Genomic DNA, 25,771 nt, shown 5'->3' with positions numbered 1-25,771 from the left:
ATTCTGAATATTATAACTAAATGGATGAAATACATTAAATAAAACTTGATTCGCATTCTGTATAAAAACTGCGTGGTCCTCCATTATCAATCTCAACCTGTGGGGGCACTATAAAGCTTCAGTCCATTTAATCTTGCTGTAGACGACACAAGAAGGCAAAGAGGAAGACGGAGAGCGAAGCGCAACGTTATTGGTCAGGATGGGTTCAGCTCGGCTTCCCATTGGCTGGCTGAGTTGCCCCGCCAGTGGAGAGAAGAAACAGCGCCATTATTAAATCTCTTGTTGTTCTCTGCGGACAGTTTGAAGTAAAACTGTAATATATAACTATTCAGTCAAACGACAGGTAAATAAAAGTTCGGGACTCAATTAAAGGATTCGTTATCGTCTTTATGGGAAGATAACACTGATCTGTTCGGCTGAGAGGAGGAAGCTAACGCGGCTAGCAGGAGTTAGCTGGAGCTCCGGTTGGGTTGTTGGTTTTCAGTGACCGTTAAATAGTGCCTCTCCGTGGGCCTCAGCGGGGATGAGCTGCCCGGTGAACTTCCAGGCTCTTCCGTCCGGAGTGTTTGAGGCTGTTTTCACTCCGGACAACATTAGGAGAGGAGGGTGAGTTCACGTTGGCATGGTTCAAGTGATGTAAATACACCTGCTTGGTGGGGGGGGGGGGGGGGTTTGGCTGTGTGTGTTGTACAGTGGTGTAAATGTACTTAAGTACTGTACTGTAACGAGGTTGATACTGTTGCTACTGTTTACTTATTCTTCAGTACAATTCAGAGGTAACTGTACTTTTACTCCACTACATTTATTGAATCCCTTTAGTTGCTAGGCAGATTAGGATTAATGATAGTAAATATAATCCCCTTTAAATCAGACTGTAGTTCACTAATCCAGCAGCTACCCTGCAGTATACAAAGCCATTAAAACTAGCTGCACCTTTACCAGCTCTGAGAACACTTTAATGATCAATCATTTATATTTTAATGAGATTTTTCCGGATTCTTGCAACCAGCTTTTATTTGTATTTCCTCTCCTCTTACAGTTTTGCATCGATACCTGTGAAAACCTGCTGTTCAATGAACAGATATGAACTCCCTCTTATCTCTTCTGTGTTGTTGCAGAACCTCGATGAACTCTGTCACTCCGCTCAGTTTCCCCAAATCCAGATTAGCTCTGTGGGATGGCAGCCCTGCAGGAGAGAAGCTCTGCCTCCAGCTCTGCGCTCACAGGTACACACACACACACACACACACACACACACACACACACACACACACACACACACACACACACACACACACACACACACACACAAACACTGTGTCAAAAGAGGTTTAAAACTTAAGCAGCATTACTTTACTGTCATCAGAGTCAGTGTTTAAACTCCACTTTCACAGCAGGTACATTGGACATTAAGTGTGTGTGTGTGTGTGTGTGTGTGTGTGTGTTTTTACAGGAAGCCCCGCCTGGTGCTGCTGGAGAAAGCTCTGCGACTGGCTCAGCGTCATGCCCGTCACAGCAACAAGCCCAGCGTCCCGTGTTTCCTCCTGGGCTCGGTGTGTGTGGACGCAGGTAAGAGCTCACCTGCTCCCCTCTGATTGGCCCAGCTGTAGGATCATTATAATAATAACTCCTCCCCTGTTCCCCCCCCCCCCTGTGGTTTCAGATGAGGAGGGGGTCACCGTTACTCTAGACCGCTTTGACCCGGGTCGGGGTCAGGCCGGCCCCCCGGGCAGGGTCCCCTCAGCTCTGCTGCCCGGAGACGTCCTGGTCCCCTGCCTGTTCTCCACGCAGGAGGACGCGTCTGACGCTGTCCAATCAGAGGCTGAGCTGCACCATTGCTTCAAGGTAGGGCCATCCTATATCCGTATCATCATCAGTGTTTCTGTTTGGTAAATTCTGTTGAAGTCCAACACATTTAAATCTTTCCAGTCGTAGTGGCTGGTGATAATAATTCCACCTCAGCTCAGTTTGAAGTGTGTTGAAAATAAACGGAATAGACGAGTCAGCATAAACAAGACTAAGGGGTTTCAGAGAAATGTATCCCAAGTGGGCCATTAAAATAAAGAAACTTAAACAGGTACAAACATTTTACAAGAGCTGCATCATGTGTTTGTTCCTGCTTACACCTTCGAGCAGAATTCAGATGCGTAACAAAAGCAAGCTGCAGGAAAGATGCTGTTGTCATGGCAACGTCTCCTTTATGTCACCAGCAGCAGTTTCTTTCTGAAACGTCCCTTTTGATTTCTCTTTGAGAATATGATGCACAATCTCAGAACATTACCTCCCTCTCCGGGCTCCATAATATATATATTTTACGTACAGCCAACCTTATAAGCCATCGTAGAAAGCTTTTATTTCACAGCAGACATGTCGTTTTTCTCTGTCCCCCCCCCCAGGCTCTGCAGCAGTGTGTGAGCAGCAGACAGGCTCTGGAGCTGAGTCAGCTGCTGAAGGTCAGAGGTCATGTGGTCCTGACTCAGCAGGCTGACTCTGCGGTATTCGTCCTCAGCTGGTCGGCTGTCTGTCCGTCCATCAGCGTGGAGGTGCAGCCGGTGCGCTCCGTGCCCATCATCCCCACCGCGCTGCAGCGGAGCCTCAGCAGCAGCAGCCGACCGCCACAGAGCAGCAGGCCTCAGAGAGGGTGAGACACTTCGCTCCTCTGTTCAGGACGACAGATAAAATTACATGCTAGACTTCTCAAACAACTTCCCCCCCTCTACAAAACACTTTCTGTTCCTTATTGACTTTCTATTCTACTCCATCACTTTGTACTCGTGTTGTACTCGCCGTGAACTGTTGTTGCTCACATAAATCCCTCTCCAGCCTACAAATAATGCCACTCAGCTCTTGGTGCGATCTGGTCGTTGAAGCGGTATCAGAGAGGGTTCCTCTGATGGCGTTCCCTCTCACTGCTCCGTGTGTTTCTGTCTGCAGGTTTCTGACCATGGATCAGACCAGGAAGCTGCTCCTGCTGCTGGAGTCTGACCCTAAAGCCTCCAGCCTGCCGCTGGTTGGACTGTGAGTCAATCTGATGTTTCATTAGACAACTATCTGGAGAATCAGCACTTTGGATTTACCTTTTCTGTTAACGTACACTTACTGAATGTGGGACACATACAAATGTCTCTAGTGGAGAATGAGCATTAACTTTAAACAAACATTAACAAAAGCAATGAAATGCAGTTTTGATGGTGTTGTCTTTATTTTAATGGACCTCTTCCTCCCGTGGTGTGTCAGCTGGCTGAGTGGAGTCACTCACATCTACAGCCCTCAGGTGTGGGCCTGGTGTCTCAGGTTCCTCTACAGCTCCGCCCTGCAGGACAGGTGAGTTACAGTCCCACTGATATTACTCTATATACTTCATCATGAATCTGATCCAGGTCTGGTTAATATCAACCTATTCTGTTGGCTGCTCTGTGACCGTCCTGTAGTTCCTTTATAGCCCAACATTAGCCACCTTTAGCTTAGCGGTGGTGCCGTGAAGTCATGTGACCATGCTGTAGTTCCTTTATAGCCCAACATTAGCTTCCTCTTGTGTTTCAGAGTTTTTTCAGAGAGCGGCTGTTTCCTCATCGTTTTGTTCAGCTCCACACACAGCGCTCCTCAGTTCTTCCAGTGTCGAGGATCAGGATCCGGAGCACATCTGGACTACCAGCTGCTGTGCGGCTCGCAGTTTGTCACTCTCTACCAGGTAACAACACACCTGACACACAGGACGCTTCTTTATGAGAGTAATGATAGAGGTGGAGAGTAGCAAAATAAAACTCCTGCAGCTCTTTGGAAACAATATGATTAGTTCAAAGACCTTCGGAAAGTTGAAGACTTGACAATAATCTCAGTCAAAAGATGGTTAGTGAGTGTGGACTCGCCTGTGTCTCCAGCAGGTGGGTGTGGAGGGCCGGACGCTGCAGTGTGAGCTGACAGCAGACAGCCGACACACTGAGACCTTCAGAGAGGCTCACACCTCCTTCAACAGGTAACACACAGATATTCTTCTACTCTATTCTAATTCAATATTTTATCAATCTGTTTTGTGTGTGCAGCGTGGAGGAGGGCTCAGCTGAGTTTCCCTGGGAAGTGTTTTATTGTCCCACTGATGGGGGTTAAACCACCAGGGTCGCCTCAGTGTTAAAGTAAAGCTCCTACAGTCTGTGGGATCTGCCAATCAGAGTCTGATGTTTGTCACGGTCTGTTTGTCCTCAGAGCTGCCGGTCTGTCTGTCTGCGATCAGGACTCTGGAGTCGAGGATGAAGATCTGTCTCCCCGTCCGTCCCCCAGCCCCCACCCCCCCTGCCCAGCAGGTCAGCTCACAGATCACACAGAAGGCCGTGTTTACTCATGGGAAACACATTTACATACATCCTAACACTGAGATATTTTAATAACGTCACAGGGTTATTCTGGAATCAATATTGAGTTTATAAAACGTGTCTGGATTGTTTTTTTACATTCCAGGCTCGTGGAGTTCAGCCGTCGGTCCCTGAACTCTCTCTGCTGATTGACAGCAGCTTCTCCTCCAATCAGAACATCAGGCCGGACCCTGGTCCCGCCCACAGACCTCCATCTGACAGGAAGTCTGCTCCTCCTCCACCTGGAAACTCTTCCTCCTCCTCAGCTCCCAGACCTGCTGCTCTTCCTCACCTCCACAGCACCCCCAACTCCCACCTGCAGCAGCCCTGCTCCTGCTGTTCCTCCAACAACTACAACTGTACTTCCATCTTCTCCTCCCCTGAGCTCCACCCTGCTCCTTCCTCCCTTCATCATCACCAAACTCCTCCTCTTCCATCCACCCATCTCCACACCCCTTCCTCCAGCAGACATCCAACTAATCACACTCCTCTTCTTCCTTCCTCCCCTCGTCTCTCTGCTCCTCTTCCTGAATCAACCTCCCATAAACATCACACCTCTCCTCTTGTTGCTCCTCCTTTTCCAGCTTCATCCTCCCATTTCCAAACCCCTCCTCCCTCCAGCAGTCTTCAATCTAATCACACTCCTCCTCCTTCCTTCTCCGACCGACTTTCAGCTCCTCTTCCTGCTCTGTCCTCCCATCATCTTCATCATCACACCTCTTTTGCTTCTCCTCATTTTCCTCCTCCATCATCCAAGTTCCTCACTCCTCCTCCCTCCTGCAACAATCAGACTCCTGCGCCTTCAGTCTTACTTCATCAAACTCCTCCTGCTCCACCCTCACATCATCTTCATCACAATTCACCTCCCTTTCCTCCCCCATCCTCCCACCGCCTCACCCCTCCTCCCTCCAGCAGCCAACCTTCTCTTCCTCCTCCCTCCTGCTCTCCTCCTCCTCCTCCTCTTCCTCCCTGTGCTTGCAGCCACCCTCCTCCCTCCCTGTGCTGTGGAGGAGATCAGGTGGGGGGGGTGGACACTTACCAGCTGCTCCTCCATCAGGACCGGCAGCTGCGCCTCCTGCAAGCTCAGGTGAGTTGAGAGGAGGTTCGTCAGGTTGCTCCTCTCAGCAGGAGCAGAGCAGCTGATGTCTGTGTGTCTTCAGGTTCAAATGCTGCTGGAGGCTCAAGGGAGACTGCAGACCTCCCACAGAGAGGAGGAGACGCCAAGGAGCACCGCCAACATCGCCGTGGGGACAGGTGAGGGGCGGTGCCGGGGGGGTGAACGGTGCAGACAGGTAGATAATTCATTAATTAAATTCCTGTTTCAGGTGCCAGTCTGTTCTGGGGGGATCCCATCTCGTCTCCCCTCCTTCATCAGGAGGTTCAGGCTCCTCACCCTTCCTCATCATCACCTCCCCCCTCCTCCTCCTCCTCCTCCTCATTTAAACCCCCCTCACACACTGACCTTTCCGTAAGTGATCATGGACTTGGGAAAAGTGACATCACAGGTCAGGAGGCCGCCTGCTCCTCCCCCTCCCGACATAGGTGAGATTGTTAGCATCTGTTAGCTTCATTTAGCATCTGTTAGCTTCATTTAGCATCTGTTAGCTTCTGTTAGCTTCATTTAGCATCTGTTAGCTTCATTTAGCATCTGTTAGCTTCATTTAGCATCTGTTAGCTTCATTTAGCATCTGTTAGCTTCATTTAGCTTCATTTAGCATCAGTTAGCTTCATTTAGCATCTGTTAGCTTCATTTAGCATCTGTTAGCTTCATTTAGCATCTGTTAGCTTCATTTAGCATCTGTTAGCTTCATTTAGCATCAGTTAGCTTCATTTAGCATCAGTTAGCTTCATTTAGCATCTGTTAGCTTCATTTAGACACTACAGGCAAAATAATTGTTCACGCATCAATCAGCCTCACAGGAACATTTCCCCTGTTCTGTGTTGCTCAGCCTCAGCGGCCTGCAGAGCCCGGTTCTGGGGGAGAGTGTGAGCATGTACCGCCCTGAGGAGGAGCAGCAGAACTTCTACCAGAACCTCATGGTAATATCAACGACATGCAGCTCTTCACATGATGCTGGGGAACTGTTCCTAATCTTGATTTCTCTGAATTTTCTTGATCATGATTTATTCCTGCGTCCACAGAATCAGCTGACCAGCCGGCTGCAGGAGTCAGACAGTAAACACAACGTGGAGGAGTCCAGAAGGAGGAGCCTTGTCTGTGGTTTCCTCCTCGTCTTCCTCTTCTTCCTCCAGGAGGAGGCAGAGTGGGCGGGGGGACCGGGTGCTGGATGCCACAGTGAGGCAGTTGCAGCAACTCGGAGTGAACGTGGAGGAGGAAGATCTGAGCGAGTCCAACCGAGTTACTCACAGAACCGTGGAGAGCAGCAGGTAACGGATCACCTGGTTCTGACATTTATTCATCATTAGTTCCTGGGTTCTTTTGGGGTTTTCTAAAATCATCATTTGTTCACCAAACTGTTTGTTTAGGTTGATATTTTATTTAGGGGGCCTTTGTCTACATCCTTTAATGTTCAAAAACCTCTTTTCACCCTCTGTCTGAAACCAGAGCCCAGAACAAACAGTTATAAATAAACTTCCTGACTTTGGAGAATTCAAGGTCAGAATTTTCTGATTTAAAATAATAATACATTTAGTGGCTGAAAAAAGTAAAAACAATAGATATTTGGAGAAAAAACTACAGAAATTGCATTTTGTTAAAAAAGAAATGTAAGATGTTTCAAAAAAAGTCCAAATATTGAGATTTGGTTTTAAAAGTTTTGAGAAAAAAGTCATAATTCCAAAATTCTCCAACTTTGAGAAAAGTCCACATTTTGAAAGAAAAGTCAGATTTCTGATTTTCAGAAAGATGTTTAAGTAACAGGTAGAACTTTTCTGAAAAAAGTCAGTCTTGATATTTTTGGAAAAAAATGAACATTTAAAAAAACATTTTGACAAAAAGTCAGAATTTGGCCAAAATACTCACAATTCTGACATCTTCAGGACAAGCAGCACTCCTTTTGGACCTCTGTCTGAGACCTCTGTCTGAGACCTCTGTCTGAGACCTCTGTCTAAGACCTGAGCCCAGTGTTCTTCTTCTTCTTCTTCTGAGACATGTGACTTACTTTAACTTTTAACGTACTCCTGATGTGAACTCTGGGTGTTTTTGTGTGTCAGCACCCTGGCGAGCATCAACCCGGCGGCGGTTCTGTCCCGCCTCAGCGTCTCCGACCCGACAACGAGCACTCTGTTCCCGGGCGGCAGCGTGGACCTGAGTCTGGAGGCGAACGCCATTGCTCTGCGTTACCTGAGCGACTCTCAGCTCAGCAGGCTTTCTCTGGGAGGTCACGCCCCCCCACGCCACAGCCCTGCCCCCTCCTCCAACGTCTCCCTGATGTCGCCTAGCAACATGTCCCTCGCCACCAGAAAGTACATGAGGAGGTACGGGCTGATCGAGGAGGAGGATGGCGAGGAAGAGGAGGAGGAAGATCGTTCACCGCTGACCGAAGCTCTGAACGTGAAGCTCTTCCCACAGAGTCAGCTGATCAGGGACCTGCGGCCCAAAATGCAGCTGTTAGCCGGGGATGCTAAACCCGCCGCCGACAAGGAGAACTGCTCCAGCAGGCGGCCATCTTTGACTAGGGCGAGCAGCCGTCAGACAGAGGGGTCAGTCGGGAACATCCTGGACCTGAGCCGCCTCCGACAGCTGCCCAAACTCTTCTGACTCAGCAGAGCTGGGGTTCATGAATGGAGTCTGGAACCTGTGAGACAAACCCCAGAAACCACATGCCTTAAAGGTGCTTTAAAAACTCTAATTTATTTGATCGAGTCTGGTGCTAGAGCCTCTTCCAATAGCAACTCAAACTGCACTTTCAACTTCCACTGAAATCCTTTGTAAGATTTAGAATCAGTTTTTGTTTGAATAGAGTCTGGACCCAAACGCTCATCAGACAGCTGCCTGAAATCCCCTGAAATAAGCTTTCACCAGAAAACCACTCACCTCAAAGGTGCTTTAGAAGCTTTTCTTCAATCTTTTAAGGACTAAAGTGTGGTGCTTGGTTTGATGTGACTCGTAGTTCCCTGAGACCAACAACTGACAACCAGCGAAGGCTCATCAGACAGCTGAGCAAACCCTACATAACGGACCCTGAGATAAATCACCAGCTGTCTCATTGGTGCTCGTGCCAAATCTCCTGAGACAGCTGCCCAGCCTCGTCTAACACCAGGCAAGATTTTAAAAACGGTACATCTTTGAATGAATTCTGTTAAAGGCTCTTCTGATGCCACCTGAAACACCCTGAGACCAGATCACCTGCTGTCTCGCAGCTGCTGGTGACTTTAAAAGTGTTATTTTTGAAAAGGTTTTGACTCAAAGTGCCCAGAGACAAACACCAAACCAGTAGAAAACCAGCCATTTCAAAGGTCTTAATGGCTTTAAAAACTCATGGATTTATTGGATTGAATCTTGTGTCAAAGCAGTGCTTCCACACCAGCCCAAAGACTTCTGATCGCACCTGATCACCAGCTGTCTCAAAGCTGCTGGGGACTGTAAAAGTGTTATTTTCTAAAGGCAGTCTGGTGCTGAATCACCCCGAGACAGCTGCCTCCCTACTTAATTCAAAGATGGACACATTCTGCGAGATTAACAAGTGACGTGTTAATCAAAAGGTGACAGTGGCTTTAAAAACAGTGGTGTTTTAAATGGAGTCTGGTGTGTCTGAGCTGCTTGGTTTGGAAACTCAAGAGCCAAAAACACAGGAAAGCAGTTGCTCTTTAATTAAAGGACCTGAAGGTTTTAAAATCTGGAGTTTTTTTAATATGCTGTCTGGTGTGAAACTGAAACCTGCTGGAACATTTTTCAATGTGTAACTTTTCGACAGTTTTGTGCGTAAATGAAATGTGTTATTATTATTTTGTCGTCACTTCCTGTTTTAATGTGAAATGTCCTTTTGCACATTATTTTATATTTATGATTTCACAAATAAAATTCATAGTACTTTTAAAGCCTGAATGCTTTTTTTGTGTGATTTTAATCTTTGACACATTTTTCATGACGTTAACTTAGAGGATATCAATTCCAAATATTATTCAAACTTAAAAATGTAATCCTTTGAATGTGTGTAACATAAAGCCACCGTGTATTTTATAGCTGACAAAAACCCAATCAATTCAAGGGTTTGGTCTTATTACTTTCAGGGTAATAGAATGAATTTGTCCAATACAGCAAACGGTAGATTTGGTAGAAAATAGTCAATAAAACCAAGGTTGAAGCGGGAGCTGAGCTGCTACAGAATAAAAGCACGACTTTAATAAATTGTGCTTTTTTTGACGTTTCGACACGTGATAATTACACACTGACTAAAGGAGCTGACGTTACTGTGACGAAGGAAAGGTCTTGTGCGTTAACACAAAACAAATGTGACGTACAAGGGTTGAAATCATTTCAAATGTTCAAGAATTCAAAGAATATTATGTTCTCATCCTAAATGTGGTTACACTGAAATATCCTGGAGCCTAAAGTGTGTGTGTGTGTGTGTGTGTTTGCGCGCGGGCATTGATCCGGATAAAGACGGCTGGTGTTTTTGACGGTCAGAGGATCGAAGTCTCAAAGGTTGCGGCTCGGCGCTCTGACGGACACTGACCTGAGTTCAGCTCACTCTGCGCAGTGCCACCGTCTGAACAACACCGTCTACCTGCACAGGTAACACTAACACACTGATACACACATTTAGATTTCTGAAGTGTGTGTTGTCTTTTAGTTACAGTTTTAAAATCCTGTTTTTCTGGTCTGTTTGTATTTTTTCTTGGGGTTTCTTTGTGAATTTGTAATATTTAATCAGAAATATTAGGGATTTAAATTACCGTTAAAAGAATAAGCATGTTAAAATATTTGGATCTATTATTTTAAGTGTGTTCAAATGCATTAATACTATGTAAGTCAATAATTGCAGTATGAGCTGAAGTCTAAAACAGAATAATTAAACTGAAAGTACATTTAAATAATGTAAGATCAAATGTGGAGAAAAGTAAGAAAAATAAAACAAAAATAAATAAGAAAATATATTTGGGGCTCAGGTTGTTCTTAGTGAGTATAGAGACCTCACTGTGGACATTTCACTTCTCTCAGTGACAAAATTAATACTGACTTCAATGTTTGAATGTGAAATTAACGTGTGTGTGTGTGTGTGTGTGTGTGTATAGGGGGGGTGTGGGGGTGTTTGTGTGTTCAGTGTGTGCTTGTTATGCATGTGGTTGTGTGAGTAAAGGTTATTGATGTTGGAGCGAAACAGGACTTCAATTTGAGTATAACAATCCTGCAGAAATCAGGACGGTCCTACAATCGTTCAAACCTGTGATTTATTCTACTTTAAAGAGTCCTCTCCTGCTGATGTTCAGGTGTATATCAGTATGTAGTGTCTCTACTTTAAAGAGTCCTCTCCTGCTGATGTTCAGGTGTATATCAGTATGTAGTGTCTCTACTTTAAAGAGTCCTCTCCTGCTGATGTTCAGGTGTATATCAGTATGTAGAGTCTCTACTTTAAAGAGTCCTCTCCTGCTGATGTTCAGGTGTATATCAGTATGTAGCGTCTCTACTTTAAAGAGTCCTCTCCTGCTGATGTTCAGGTATATATCAGTATGTAGTGTCACTACTTTAAAGAGTCCTCTCCTGCTGATGTTCAGGTGTATATCAGTATGTAGTGTCTCTACTTTAAAGAGTCCTCTCCTGCTGATGTTCAGGTGTATATCAGTATGTAGTGTCTCTACTTTAAAGAGTCCTCTCCTGCTGATGTTCAGGTGTATATCAGTATGTAGTGTCTCTACTTTAAAGAGTCCTCTCCTGCTGATGTTCAGGTGTATATCAGTATGTAGAGTCTCTACTTTAAAGAGTCCTCTCCTGCTGATGTTCAGGTGTATATCAGTATGTAGTGTCTCTACTTTAAAGAGTCCTCTCCTGCTGATGTTCAGGTGTATATCAGTATGTAGAGTCTCTACTTTAAAGAGTCCTCTCCTGCTGATGTTCAGGTGTATATCAGTATGTAGAGTCTCTACTTTAAAGAGTCCTCTCCTGCTGATGTTCAGGTGTATATCAGTATGTAGTGTCTCTACTTTAAAGAGTCCTCTCCTGCTGATGTTCAGGTGTATATCAGTATGTAGCGTCTCTCCTTTAAAGAGTCCTCTCCTGCTGATGTTCAGGTGTATATCAGTATGTAGAGTCTCTACTTTAAAGAGTCCTCTCCTGCTGATGTTCAGGTGTATATCAGTATGTAGTGTCTCTTCTTTAAAGAGTCCTCTCCTGCTGATGTTCAGGTGTATATCAGTATGTAGTGTCTCTACTTTAAAGAGTCCTCTCCTGCTGATGTTCAGGTGTATATCAGTATGTAGAGTCTCTACTTTAAAGAGTCCTCTCCTGCTGATGTTCAGGTGTATATCAGTATGTAGTGTCTCTACTTTAAAGAGTCCTCTCCTGCTGATGTTCAGGTGTATATCAGTATGTAGAGTCTCTACTTTAAAGAGTCCTCTCCTGCTGATGTTCAGGTGTATATCAGTATGTAGTGTCTCTACTTTAAAGAGTCCTCTCCTGCTGATGTTCAGGTGTATATCAGTATGTAGTGTCTCTACTTTAAAGAGTTCTCTCCTGCTGATGTTCAGGTGTATATCAGTATGTAGCGTCTCTCCTTTAAAGAGTCCTCTCCTGCTGATGTTCAGGTGTATATCAGTATGTAGCGTCTCTACTGGGACATGTCTCCATGCTTTATTTTTCTCAGACTACCTGTGCTGCAGCACTTCTTTTCACCCTCTGTCTAAAACCAGAGCCCAGTCTGCTCTGATTGGATAGCTGGCCGGCTGCGTTGGGATAGGTCAACTGCTTATAGATGTCAACTACAATGTGTTAGCCAATGGGAGCATGAGACAACATAAATGCTCTAATATGACTTGAAAGTAAAGCAGTGTAAGCTCACCTCTGATTTGCTCTCTCTGCAGAATGAGGGCTGCTGATTGGCTGTTAGTCGTGGCGTTCATGCCGCTCGTTGCCCTCGCCTTCAATCCGGACATCTGCGGCGTCAAACCCAAAGACCTCCCGCTTGAGCCGCGCTGCATCTATCGGAAACCCGAGCCTGAGGAGCCCGAGGCCCCTGAGGGCCCGACCTCCGACCCCGACCCCGTCCCCGAGGCCACCAACCCCCGCGTCTGGGAGCTGTCGAAGGCCAACGGTCGCTTCGCCCTGGCGCTGCACAAACAGCTGGCCCTCGCGAAGACCCCCGAGCAGAACATCTTCATGTCTCCCATCAGCATCTCCACCGCCTTCGCCATGACCAAACTGGGAGCCTGCAACGAGACGCTAAGGCAGATCATGGAGGTCATCATCAACACCATACATCATTAATACTGCCAGGTGTGTCCTGTACAAACAGTGTGTGTGTGTGTGTGTGTGTGTGTGTGTGTGTGTGTGTGTGTGTGTGTGTGTGTGTGTGTGTGTGTGTGTGTGTGTGTGTGTGTGTGTGTGTGTGTGTGTGTGTGTGTGTGTGTGTGTGTGTGTGTGTGTGTGTGTGTGTGTGTGTGCAGGTGTTTGAGTTCGACAGCATCAAGGAGAAGACGTCGGATCAGGTCCACTTCTTCTTCGCGAAGCTGAACTGCCGTCTGTACCGGAAGAAGGACGAGACGACGGCGCTGATCTCCGCCAACCGTCTGTTCGGAGACAAGTCTCTGGTCTTCGACGAGACGTACCAGAACATCAGCGAGACAGTGTACGGGTCCAAGCTGCTGCCACTCAACTTCAAGGTAACACACACACACACACACTCACACACACACGCCCTGAACACATCCTTACCCCTCCCTATAATCAGAGCTCTTTATCTATCCCAGGGAAGTTCCATTTAAACAGCCTCATGGATCAGGTAGGTCCAGCTGTCTGTTGAATCATAACCCTGGTTCTGTTCTGCAGGAGAACCCGGACCAGGCCCGGGTCACCATCAACAGCTGGATCTCCAACCAGACGGAGAACCTGATCCAGGACACGCTGCCCCCGGCGGCGCTGGACTCCAACACCATCCTGGTGCTCGTCAACACCATCTACTTCAAGGTACCTGAGCAGGACCCCCCAGGTTCTGGTCTCTCCCCGTTTTTACCTGAGACTGAAAGCAGGAGACCTCAGCTGTACCTCAGGGTTTCTGCTGAATAGTGATTATTCTCTTTCAGGGTCAGTGGAAGAACAAGTTCAACAAAGACAACGTGTACAAGTCCAACTTTCAGGTCAGCGAGAGTCGCAGCTGCCAAGTGAGCCAGATGTACCAGGAGACCCGCTTCAGGTACCGATATTACCCCGACGACCATGTGCAGCTGCTGGAGATGCCGTACCGCGGAGACGACATCACCATGGTCATCATCCTGCCCAGCACGGACACCACGCTCAGCAAGGTGACCCTCAGCGTCCCACTGCAGGCTGTGGCTCAATGGGTTTCTGGGTGTTCCTCCCCCAGTGACTGTTGAGGCAATGGTAGTCACAGCCAGGTGTATAGTCGAGTCCCCTGCACAGAGAAACTGCAGGATGCTAACCTGCATCTGTTGGGGGAGAAATTTAAACTATAAAGGATGTCACCAAGTAGGAGCATTATATAGAATTATAAAAGCAGGGGTCCAGATACAGAGCCCCGTGGGACATACATCTCAGGAGGTGGAGCCGCTCGGTTTTTATCCAGGGCTCAGAGTATTTTGTGTTGTGTTCGTTGAGGTGGAGGAGAATCTGGACCTGAAGAAAATGACCGAATGGATGGACGGGATGGAGGAGAAAACGGTGGCGGTTCACATCCCTCGCTTCAGGGTCGAGGACAGCATCAGTCTGAAGGAGAAGCTGCAGGCGATGGGACTCACTGACCTGTTCAGCTCCGAGAAGGCCAGCCTGCCAGGTGAGGAGAGGCGTTATAGTGTTTGTGAGGTTGGTGTAACAGTGGAGGAACGCTGAGATCAGTCCGGTTGAATATAGTCTGCTGCACAGTGGGGCGTTCAGGGACTGAAATAAGTGCAGGACGTTTGAGGAGAAAACATGGATGTGGTGACCAGGCCTGGCCCTGGTCATTGTTCTGCCCTAGGCATGAGTTTAGCTGGTGCCCCCCCAAAATCATGGGGGGGGGGGGGGGGGGGGGCGCTGTACGCAATGTAGGTGTAGTTTCAAACAACCAAAAATGTGTGTGTGGCCTTCAGGATCCAAATAAATATGGGATGTTTTGGGAACTTAAATGAAAGTGGGTATAAGTGAATGCTGGTTTTGACCGTTCTTCTGATTCCTCTTCTTATCAACAGAAACATTGGAAGCAACAAACCAGAGTGAAAATCCTTCCGTGTGTTTAGCATGTAAACTGACTCTAAGATGCATGTTGGTACAGACTGAAGCTGTCTGTAGTTTAATGTCCGTCTGTGTTTCAGGGATGTTGGAGGAAGGAGGTGAAGGTCTGCACATCTCTGACGCCTTCCATAAAGCCTTCCTGGAGGTCAGTAATGAGGCTGGGTTACCTGTGGGGTCACCTGTGGGGTCACCTGTGTGTTGACTGTGATGTTAAAGGGCCTCTTCGCTGCACGCTCCCTCCAGTTGTTTATTCAGGAATAAAACTGGAAGGAGGTTTAAAATCTGTTCTTTGTAAGGAAAGCCCCCCCCCCCCCCCCCGGTCCTCTGTATCCTGAGTGAATCTGTTTCTACAGGTGAACGAGGAGGGCAGCGAGGCGGCGGCAGCGACCGGTGTGGTGGCGGTCGGTCGATCCATCAACCTGAACCGGGAGGTGTTTCAGGTCAACAGACCCTTCCTGCTGCTGATCAGGGAGGCCAGCATCAACGCTCTGCTGTTCACCGCCCGGGTGGCCAACCCCTGCAACCAGTAACTGCTGCTGCTCTAATACCAGCTCAGAATCAGCTTTAATGCACATCTGCCCTTCGTTCACTTTGTGCAATGACTAAAATAATACTGAGCAGAACTCTTCCCCTTCTTCTGTTTCATATCTTAAATACGTTCACATCCAGAAGAGTGAGGACGCTGATGTCCAATAAACGAGTATTAATCAGTGTAAATACATTAAATGACTTACAAGACAAATTGTCGTATGGATCCATTTTTTAAACTCAGCTGGATACTCATCCGCCACTCCAAGCGAAGTGTCTGGACCGATATGTGTTTTACAGTTCTTCCATTACGTTCAGTTTCATCTTTAATTGTTACTTAGCTAACTATCGAAACTGTCTACCTTCTTACTGTTTCAGAAAACGATCTGAATTTGAAACACAGTCTGATCCTTTGGGGACAAAGTGGTATTTTAAATATGTTTTCAAAGTCAAAATTTGGAGAAAAGAATCTGAAATTTGAAGTGAATTTACAAAGGAAAATAAATTGGGAGACAGAAAGTGTAAAAGCGGATGATTAGCACATGAAGGCGTTAGAATAATGAGGAACTAGTGGGACATTTTAAAAGTGATCATTCAGAAAACAGATCTGAAGTTTGATGATGAGGACAAGAAGGAGGAGTTGAATGAAGAGAAACTGCTCCTGTTTTATCCAGGCATCCTTTAGCTTTAGCTCACTATCTAACCTGTAACTATTTTAACAGCGTACTGGTCACTACAGTATATGTCCGAACACCTCACGAGATAAAAGGTGTTTTCTCGGCAGGTGCATTGTGGGTAATGTGTGCAGGTGAAGAAAGAGGCGTGGCTGTGGACACTTAAAGTGCTTTATTTCCTGTGGAGGCGACCTGTGACAGATCTAGTGGTCATGGTGAAAGAAGCTTCTTCACATTTTTCTAAACTAATAATCAACCTTATCCCCCCCCCCCACCCCCTCCCTCCCTCCCTCCCTCCCTCCACCAACAGAGACATGCAACATAAAGGATTTTCACATAAAACCTTTCCGGTTCCTACAACACGTGTTAAGTACCTCCTCTTTAAAATAACATGTACAGTATTAAAAGTTAATTTACTAAACGTTTCTTTGTGACTCTTCTTCTGCATCGATATATTAGGATATACTTTGAGGAATCAACGGTAAAGAGTAATCTCATTAAGTGAATATAGCTAAATGATTTGTAATTAGGCATGTTGTGGTCAAACTGGATATCATATCGTAAAACATCTGATCAAAATAATAACAAGCCAGGAGCTGAGGAGACGTGAAAGCAACGTTTGGCGTTTGTGGTGAAGTAAACCGATGAAGATGAGGTTGAGCTGTTTTCACAGTTTAACTGAGACGAAGAACCCAGGAGGAGGAGGAAGAGTCGGACTGTGAGTTTCAAACTTTCACTTTAAGCTTCAGTGTTGATTCGAAACTTCACAAAGTCATCAGACACGTTATTCACATTTTATATTTGGTGCTCAAAATATCAGTTCAGACACAAGCGTTTTACTTACTGCCTGAAGTTTGGATGTCTATCGATCATTTGAAGAGAAATCTATACTTGATTATGCTGCGAGTAATTTAAACACACCAAGACTGTGTATAAATTATAGAGAACTAAATATCTAAAATCAATCAAATGAAATCACTTTCTTTTAGAAATGTACGTTTAATCCACTTTGCAGACTGTTCTGATACTACACCCTCACCCCGCACGTCTTTTATTCTACCTCCTATTGTCGTTATTACTCTGATCCGAGTTTTCCTCCTCCAGGTTCCTCCGGGCGGTACTGGACTTGAGTCCAGCATCTGATCTGGAAGCAGCGATTTGTGAATTTAACTGAGTTATAAAAATGATGAGCAGAGAGGACAGAAGTATTCAGTCTGTCAAATATCACTGCTGACCAAATTCAACCCCAAGTATGTTGATCAGCAGCGATATAAAGGCCTGGTCCACACAGACTCAGGGGTTTTTAACCTTCGTTTGGTTTGTAAAGAAGCCGTAAAACTGCTGTCAGAGGAAGTCTGTGAGGTGGGAGAGTTGTTGATGAAGATTCAGAACATTAATGTGTAAACATCTGAAAGGTCCTGTTGGCAGGGGAGATAAAGGGAGACTTAAAGAGGTTGTTAAGTGACTTAAAACAGCGTCTGCATGAGCATAAGAGGCCAGAACTCAGAAAGAGAAGCCTGTGCACGCGTGGACTCGGTCAGACTTGTCGAGTTATTTTCAGACTCTGTTTCTGTTCCTCTGAATGAGTTCAGTCTGTTTGTTCCTGCAGGACTTTCTGTTCCTGTCAGAGCTGGGCAACATGGCACGTTTTAGCTTGTGAGAAGGTTTTCTTTGAGTTCTTTGTTCATCCTGATGCACCATTTCACTTCATCAGCTAACGATCAGCAACACAAAGCCACAGTTCCTACAATACGCTTCACAAGTTTCTAAATCTTTCCTACGGCTCTGCAGGAGAACACACACTGAGCCTCTTACTGTGAACGTGCTGCAAACATGTACATCATTCTCCTGAAACCTGAATAATAAACCTTCCTCTGAGAATACTGCATTCAGAACAGGGAACAATACATGAATATGCTGTTTGCATGACCCGTATCAGATTCATGACATTACTCAGTATAAAGATCAGTGTGCATGTAAGCTAACAGGAGTTTAACGAATGCCTGTCAGCCAATCAGAGAGCAGTATTTTCGGTTGCCATGGTGCATTGGACAGAGGTTGTGTGGTTGGTGCATTGGAAACAGTTGTTCTATGTTGCCCAGCCCTGGGTTTTGACTCGCAGGACTCCTCCCCCCCCCCCCTCCCCCCCGGTTTCTGACAGGTTTCTGAGGTGTAGCCTTTAGCGCCCTGCTACGGGAGTTAACGTCCGGCTGACGGACAGAGTCTGAATACCTGAAGGTTCCTGTGTTAGCCTGAAGAGTCACAGCCGCTGGCTTCTTGCATAAAAACGTCAGACTCACGGCGCTGTAGAAAAACCGAAACCGCCGCTCCACGTGCTACCAGCTGACTTACATTATGCAAAAACAAATGAACATCGTAGTTTAAATAGTCTGATAATATGTGATCTATACTGTTCTTATAAAACGTTTGATCCTCCCTCTCTGATAAGTGCTGAAGTTCCTCGTCCTCTTTCCTTTGGTGTCCGGACCCGCCGCCCTCCTGTCCCTGATCTGGGACCTGTGGAGGGTTTCAGTTCGGCTCCGTGGTCCGGAAAATACATCCATCCTGTCCCCCCCCCCCCCCCAGGTCACTGACCCGACCCCGGGACGCATCACCTCTGCTGCACGGGACCGTCCGCTGGTTATAGGTTCGGAAGGTTCTGAGGTCCAGCTGTTTTTAGTTATGTTGATTTGCATTTCGTTTATGATATCAAACTGCATTTGAAACGTCGACCTGCCTCCGTTCTTCAGCACATCAAACTGCGCATGAAGCCCCAAAGAGGACGCTGGGGACATCGGTATCAGGGCGGGCAGGTGTAGATACATTTCAGGTTGTAATTCTAAGCTATTTCAAAAGTTGTGTAGTTAGGAACCGGCCGATGTGGATGTCGTGCGGACAATCATCACGATGGAAAATCAAGCACTAACAATCAACAGCTGGCGTTAAGAAAAGACCTGTAGTCTGATCGTGGCGACAAGTTGCACCATTTTGAGCCTAAAGCAAATATTTCAATCAACGAGAATCACTGAGCTGAGGAAAGCAATAGCTAATAGCAGATCGGAAAGGAACGTGTTAACGTATTCTCCTAACTATCCGAGTATACAGAATACATCGGCGTATGCAGAACACCCTGGTTCACGGTTCACGGTTGCGCCCTTACACTACGGTGTCCTTTTCGGTGTCACGTCGTAAATGTAACATGTTCTACCACAAATAGAATCCGCTATCCGAGAAACTCCTGAAATCTAAATCGATATTGTTTTACGACACGCGGTATTGCGATCTTTCGGACCCCATAGCTTACGCGCTGTTTCCCTCGCGGATGTGCAGCAGATTGAACGCGTCCCAAACAGGGAGTTCCCTGGTCGGGTCGTGACTCGGCCTCCTCGTCCGGTACACACATTGTCAGAGCAAAAAAAGTGTCCAAGAAAAACAACAGAAAGGAGTCATGCTTGTTTATAAAAATATCTGAGAAGTCTGCGGGGGCCCTGTGGTGAGAGCGCCCCCCGGTGGTGCTGTGCGGGGCAGCAGCTGTATTGCGTCGTGATGAGAGGTAACTGAGCGGTGTAGCTTATCTTCGTCAACAGGCTGCCAGGTGAACCAGAGCCTCACAAACTCTGAGGCTTCCGTAGGGCTGTACCGAGCCTTAGTGTTTACAGTCTGTCACTGTGGTTTGAATACTGGGGTCCTATAAATGTATGTATGGCGCTGTTAGATAGCTAGCTAACAGCGAGGGGGGAAAGCTTAAGCATTGCAGACATGGATTTGATGCATAATATTCGGTTGGATCAAATCTTTTGTGAATTTTGGAATTAATTGCATCTATCTTTTTGAGTAAATGCAAACCGGAGAAAATGAAAAGTAAAGTATGCAACTGAATCGTCAGCATACAGAAAGAGCTTCCAATCAACTCCAGATTTATCATAACTGACATATATGAGAGAATCAGTAGGGGTCCTAAAGTTGATCCCTGGGGAACACCCGATGTGATTTCTCCTGGACCCAATCTGATCCCAATATCTTCAAAATCATCTATATTTTATTCTATTATTGATAAAAATGGACCTTTTTTCAAAAAATGCAAGCTGAGTTATCCGGATCCAGAAGGAGCCCACAATCAACCTGCAGATACATGTATCATTTACATACGTGAGATAAAGAGCTCTAAGATGGATCCCTGCGGAACACCAAATGTAATTCCTCCTGGTTCTGATAAAAAAGCCATAACTCCTTCACTACATACTCTATTTTGTTTGGAGAACAACATGTTAATGTGTGTTGTGCTCGGTACAGCCCTAACTATCCATCAATAAATCTGAATGGTGTATTTTACAGCCAAATTAGGTAATCCCATGTGATCAGAGTTCTCTACTTTGCTTTTATTTCTGAGTTTGTTGCTGAGATATGATAATATTTAAGTTCCTGGAGTTTTACTCCCATGACCTTCTTGGCTCTCAGTGTTAAACAGGCTGAGAGGTAACGTTGGACTTTAATAAATGAGGGTTAAAGTCCTTTACTTGGATTACCTGATGACAGCTGAGCAGGTCTGCTTCACTAAAGAAGACCATGGGAAACCCTGGAAAGCTCGGCCCTTCTGGTTTTCCTGACTGAAGTTCTTTACCTTCTTACAGGAAACTTAAACTCTTGGCTCGGACAGAAAAAGATGTTTGAAGGTGTCTCCTTGAAGTTACTCTCCTAGATCGATCATTCAAAGGATCGATAATACAAACTAATGGAGAGCACTGAGATCTCCACTCAGCTTCATGAGAAAGGAAACTCTGATCACACAGGAGCTTTAACAGTCAGACCTTTTGTGCATCTAAATGTTTTTTTGCCGGTGTGGGACTTTAGAGAGCGCGCAGGATTACTTCTATAAATATTAACATTACCCGCGCCGCTCTGGATTGTCTCGAGGCAGATATGAAGGTTTTAGTGTTGGACTGGCACTGAGCAGTTTGTCTGTTGAGCCTGAAACTGTAAATATAAAAGTAGAAATCTGTAACGTAAAGACCCACGTGGCGTGGCGACTGAGGTTGTTGGAGTGTGTGGCGTTTCTTCGTTGAGCTTCATCTGTTGGGTTGCTTTGTGAAGGTAGATGTGGTTTAAAGCGGAGACAGTTCTGTCGGGGTCAGTCGGGCCCCGTGGTGGAGACGGAGGCTTGGGGTCCCTCTCCGTACGTCCCACCGCCCTCACCTTCCTCCTGGCTGGGCGAGGCCTCGTCGCTGGGCCCCCCCCTGGAGGTGACGGAGGTGGTGGTGGTCTCGGGCGATGCGCTCTGGGCCTCCTGGGGAGCACAGCCCGGGTGGTTCTTGCGGAAGTGCTGGTTGAGGATGGCCTGGAAGGGGAAGCTCTTGCCGCAGACGTGGCAGTGGAAGGGCTTGTTGCCCGTGTGCTTGCGGATGTGGTACTCCAGCTGGTCCTTGCGGGTGTACTTCTTCCCGCAGATGCGACACACGAAGGGCGTGATGCCCATGTGCAGCCGCATGTGGCGGTCCAGGCTGCCCTTCTGGTTGAAGGACTTGCAGCAGTAGATGCAGGTGAGCCGCGGGTTGTAGCGGAACCAGCGGTCGCCCACTTGCTCCCTCAGGTAATCCTCGTAGCCGCCCATATCGAAGGAGGCTTGCTCCTCGCCCTGAAGCAAAGAGATATACGTTGATACAGAACCAGAGCATACACTGCATCTGAAATCCCTGGAAAAACTGCGGTGGTTTACATAGATGCTGAAGTTCTTTACACACCAGGGGCCAGGACAAACAAACTACACAAAATACTTGACCCTCACCTGGCCACAAAGGATGGGTTATGACTGAGCGAACAAGATCACGAGTACAAACGGCTGTGATGGGTTTTCTCCCGGGGTCGGCTGGCATCCCCCTCAGGGATTAGGTGAGAAGTTCAGTCGTTAAGAGGGACTGAACATAGGGGAGGTGTTCCTGGCACGTCCAGCAAGGAGGAGAGCAAAGGGCAGACCCAGGACCAGAGGAGGAAGCAGTTCCAGCAGAAGGTCCCAAGCCCCCCTTTCCCCTGGCCACATCAACCAGCTCTGCATGGGGGACTGCAAGATGCTCCGAGGCCAGCGTGGAGATATAATCCTTCCACCTGGTCCTGGACTACCTGGAACACCCCTAGACCCTCCCAAATCACTGCACTTCTCATTAAGTATCCTTAAGGGAGATGCCAGCCAACCTCCTGAGAAAACCCGTACGGGCGGCTTGTATCCGCGATCTCGTTCTTTCGGTCATGACGATAGGTGAGGGTGGGAACAAAGATGGACCGGTAGATTAAGAGCTTTGCCTTCTGGAGCCCGGACACAGATTGTGGATTTTGGGTTACATTGATTGGATGGACCTGAGTAGAGACCCCTTACTCCATTCTCCCACAGAATAGGCAAATGCATCAAGGGACATCTCCCACCGAGGCGATATGTACTCTGTAGTTTAAATGACTTCACTGGTTCTGGTTCTGTACCTGAGGCTGTCGCAGGTCGTCCGCTCGGCTGGGAGACTCACTCTTCGCTCTCTGACGCTCGGCGATGACCACCACACTGCCCGTGGGACTGAACCTGACACGCAAGGTAACACGTTAATACTTTTACCCGGGAATAACACTCAGGAGCAGCCTCCCAAACATTAGCATTAGCATTAGCATCTGCAGAAACTCACCTTTCCGTCTCGCTGAAGCTGGAGGATGGCTGTGCGCTGCCGGTCGCCCCCCGCCCTCCCGACCCGGTCACCAGCGTACTGCGCCCCGAAGTGTCGATCATGACGGTGGTTTCCTCCCCCAGCGGCTCCCCTTCCTCCTGGTGCCCCCCCGCTCCGATCCACTCCTCCATCCTCTCTGTCTTTATCCGAACCCGCTCGGTGCCGCCACCCTCCTCCGAGCTGCCGGTTCTCTCCGGCTCGCTGCTGGTCTCCACGTACCACTGCCCGGCCCGGTTGATGCGGAGGATGGGTTCTTTGCGTCCGGCGGTGGTGGCCCCCCCCTCCAGCCCGCTGTGCTCCACCGGTGGTGGGGGGCTGAGCGGCTCGTCGGCGGGGCTGATGGCTTCGCACTCGGCTCCCCCCCGGGTGCTGATCAGTCGCAGCCCGGCATGATGAGCTCCAGCTCGCACCGCGGCCTCAAGCGTCCTGCCGCCCCGCCCCCCCCGATCCTCCTCCCCCTCGTCCAGGTCGGCCAGGCTGATCTTCAGGTGGATCCCCTCCAGGATCTGCGTGCAGCGGTCAATGATGTGCTGCATCTGCAGGAAGCTGGCGGCCGTCAGGTAGCTGATGATGTCGGCCAGCTGCAGGCAGAGGCGCCCGGTGTAGCAGAAGCTCAGCAGCTGCTCGAACACCGTCGGGTTCCGGATCACCGTCAGCGACACCGTGCTCATCTGGCCCAGAGACATGTGGTCGCGGAAGTACGGCGAGCTGGCGGCGAGAACCACCTTGTGCGCCCGGAAGCTCTGGCCCTGCACGTTCACCACGATGTCGCAGAGACGGCCCTGGACGCGCAGCTGGTTCAGGTGAGACAGGACCGAGTTACTGAAGTCCGGGATGTCCAGCTGAACGCTGCCGGAGCGCTCCATGCTGCAGCCTGCAGGGAAACACCACGTATAAAATACACACAGGAGATATATAAAAACTACAATACACACACATATATACATATATATATATATATAGCATGTATATGTATATATGTGTGTGTGTGTGTATGTGCACGCCTTTTATCGCACAGCCTTTTATGTTCCCCGTCTATATTTTGCTGTAATTGTACATTTTTCTTTGGGACGAAACAAGTCATCCTGATTCTGAGCGCCTCGTAAATATATGAATCTGTATTATTAATAAAACCAAACAGCTGCTTCTTCAGTCGTCATTCAAATGCATATCTGGAGCATCATTTGGGGGGCGGAGCTTAGTTAAAGTACAAAAGTATTTGCATCAAAATGATAAAGAGTAATCTCTCTGTAGAATAAAGTCTGTGAGATCATTGTTCTTCCTTTTCCTGCAGGTTCTTTTCATTCAGGTTTTTTAGGATAAAATCTCAGAACACATTTCTTTCCTAGAACTGAGAGTACTATGTCCAAACACATTCACGTTAATACAGACGTGTAACTGAGTACTTCTACTCAAGTACTTTAACAAGTCCAATTATGAGTACTTCTACTTTTACTGAAGTACAAGATCTGAGTACTTCTACTTTTACTGAAGTACAAGATCTGAGTACTTCTACTTTTACTGAAGTACAAGATCTGAGTACTTCTACTTTTACTGAAGTACAATATCTGAGTACTTCTACTTTTACTCAAGTACAAGATCTGAGTACTTCTACTTTTACTGAAGTACAAGATCTGAGAACTTCTACTTTTACGGAAGTACAAGATCTGAGTACTTCTACTTTTACTGAAGTACAAGATCTGAGTACTTCTACTTTTACTGAAGTCCAAGATCTGAGTACTTCTACTTTTACTGAAGTACAAGATCAGAGTACTTCTACTTTTACTCAAAATCTGAGTACTTCTACTTTACTGAAGTCCAAGATCTGAGTACTTCTACTTTAACTCAAGTACAAGATCTGAGTACTTCTACTTTTACTCAAGTACAAGATCTGAGTACTTCTACTTTAACTCAAGTACAAGATCTGAGTACTTCTACTTTTACTCAAGTACAAGATCTGAGTACTTCTACTTTTACTGAAGTACAAGATCTGAGTACTTCTACTTTAACTCAAGTACAAGATCTGAGTACTTCTACTTTAACTCAAGATCTGAGTACTTCTACTTTTACTGAAGTACAAGATCTGAGTACTTCTACTTTAACTCAAGATCTGAGTACTTCTACTTTACTCAAGTACAAGATCTGAGTACTTCTACTTTAACTCAAGATCTGAGTACTTCTACTTTTACTCAAGATCAGAGTACTTCTACTTTAACTGAAGATCTGAGTACTTCTACTTTAACTCAAGATCTGAGTACTTCTACTTTAACTCAAGATCTGAGTACTTCTACTTTAACTCAAGATCTGAGTACTTCTACTTTAACTCAAGATCTGAGTACTTCTACTGTACTCAGTGAAATATCTGAGTATATATTTTACAGTCTAAGATCATGGTTTAGATTACTGGACCTATGGCTGCCGCTCTAGCGGGATCAGAACTCTTGGTAAGTCCGGATCAGGGCCCAGCTGCGGGACTGTCTCCAGGTAAAGCTCCAGGTGTGCCTCTCACCTGAGGGGGAGGGGGGGTCGGCTCTTGTTTCAGGGACGTTGCAGTCTTCAGTTCTGCAGACAGCTGAGCATCAGGGCGGGAGAGGACGGCTCGGCTCGGCTCGGTTCGGTTCGGCCCTGCAGCTTATCCAGGCTCCGGGTCTCCAGCGGCTCCGGGGCGGGTTCAGGGCCGGGGAACAGCAGCCGAGCTCCGGTCTGTCAGCGGCCGCAACTCGGCCATGGTTCCTCTGGACTCAGACTGGGGGTTCGGATCGGGATTCGGTTCCGGTTCGGCTCGGTGTCGGCGCCCTACCGCGGCTGCTTCTCATCTTCCTTCTTTTTTTTACGGCAGGAGGGCCGAGGCTGCAGGAAGGAAGGAGGGAAGAACACGCGCGGGGCACGATGGGAAATGTAGTTCCTGACCGGGAGGGGTGGCGGGTGAACGGCTGAGTGAGAGACTTCATTTCCCAGCATCCACCTGTGAGGCGAAGGGGTCATCACGGCGCTTGGAGTTTGGCAGAAAAGTGGAGTTCAAACAAGCACGCGCACACGCGCACACATCCAAGTCAGAGCCTGTTTGGATGATTTTACATTAAGAATAAAATCACTATAAATAATTCAAACGGTACAGCTGTCTGTTTTGAAAACGGTGTTATTCTACATATTATTGGCTACTTTTACATCCCATAA

General features: G+C 47.1%; 3 protein-coding genes across 3 annotated transcripts; 2 read left to right on the top strand and 1 right to left on the bottom strand.

The window, feature by feature from the left end:
- Window positions 1–174: 174 nt before the first annotated feature.
- stil (STIL centriolar assembly protein) lies at window positions 175–9,344 on the top strand. The gene is made up of 17 exons (XM_063891196.1): window positions 175–606; window positions 1,119–1,226; window positions 1,454–1,569; window positions 1,664–1,845; window positions 2,397–2,641; window positions 2,935–3,018; window positions 3,238–3,324; window positions 3,544–3,691; window positions 3,882–3,976; window positions 4,204–4,328; window positions 4,466–5,436; window positions 5,510–5,603; window positions 5,675–5,891; window positions 6,299–6,389; window positions 6,492–6,525; window positions 6,557–6,737; window positions 7,524–9,344. The coding sequence occupies exons 1-17, from the start codon at window positions 524–526 to the stop codon at window positions 8,068–8,070; spliced, it is 3,408 nt and encodes a 1,135-aa protein (XP_063747266.1). The 5' UTR covers window positions 175–523; the 3' UTR covers window positions 8,071–9,344.
- A 578-nt stretch (window positions 9,345–9,922) lies between these two features.
- serpinc1 (serpin peptidase inhibitor, clade C (antithrombin), member 1) lies at window positions 9,923–15,433 on the top strand. The gene is made up of 8 exons (XM_063891195.1): window positions 9,923–10,047; window positions 12,330–12,705; window positions 12,912–13,127; window positions 13,294–13,431; window positions 13,548–13,766; window positions 14,080–14,254; window positions 14,772–14,836; window positions 15,045–15,433. Exons 2-8 carry the CDS (start codon window positions 12,331–12,333, stop codon window positions 15,219–15,221), a joined length of 1,365 nt encoding a protein of 454 aa, XP_063747265.1. The 5' UTR covers window positions 9,923–10,047; window position 12,330; the 3' UTR covers window positions 15,222–15,433.
- Window positions 15,434–16,188: 755 nt separating this feature from the next.
- Window positions 16,189–25,453, bottom strand: zbtb37 (zinc finger and BTB domain containing 37). The gene is made up of 4 exons (XM_063891194.1): window positions 25,104–25,453; window positions 22,556–23,468; window positions 22,362–22,455; window positions 16,189–21,525 (listed from the first exon to the last, which is right to left on the bottom strand). Exons 2-4 carry the CDS (start codon window positions 23,458–23,460, stop codon window positions 21,022–21,024), a joined length of 1,503 nt encoding a protein of 500 aa, XP_063747264.1. The 5' UTR covers window positions 23,461–23,468; window positions 25,104–25,453; the 3' UTR covers window positions 16,189–21,021.
- Between the last annotated feature and the right edge of the window lie 318 nt (window positions 25,454–25,771).

This window comes from Eleginops maclovinus, chromosome 9 (genome assembly GCF_036324505.1).
Source record: "Eleginops maclovinus isolate JMC-PN-2008 ecotype Puerto Natales chromosome 9, JC_Emac_rtc_rv5, whole genome shotgun sequence".
NCBI lineage: Eukaryota > Metazoa > Chordata > Actinopteri > Perciformes > Eleginopidae > Eleginops > Eleginops maclovinus.
The sequence above is the reverse complement of the archived record's forward strand: the minus strand, read 5'-3'. Positions and strand labels throughout refer to the sequence as shown.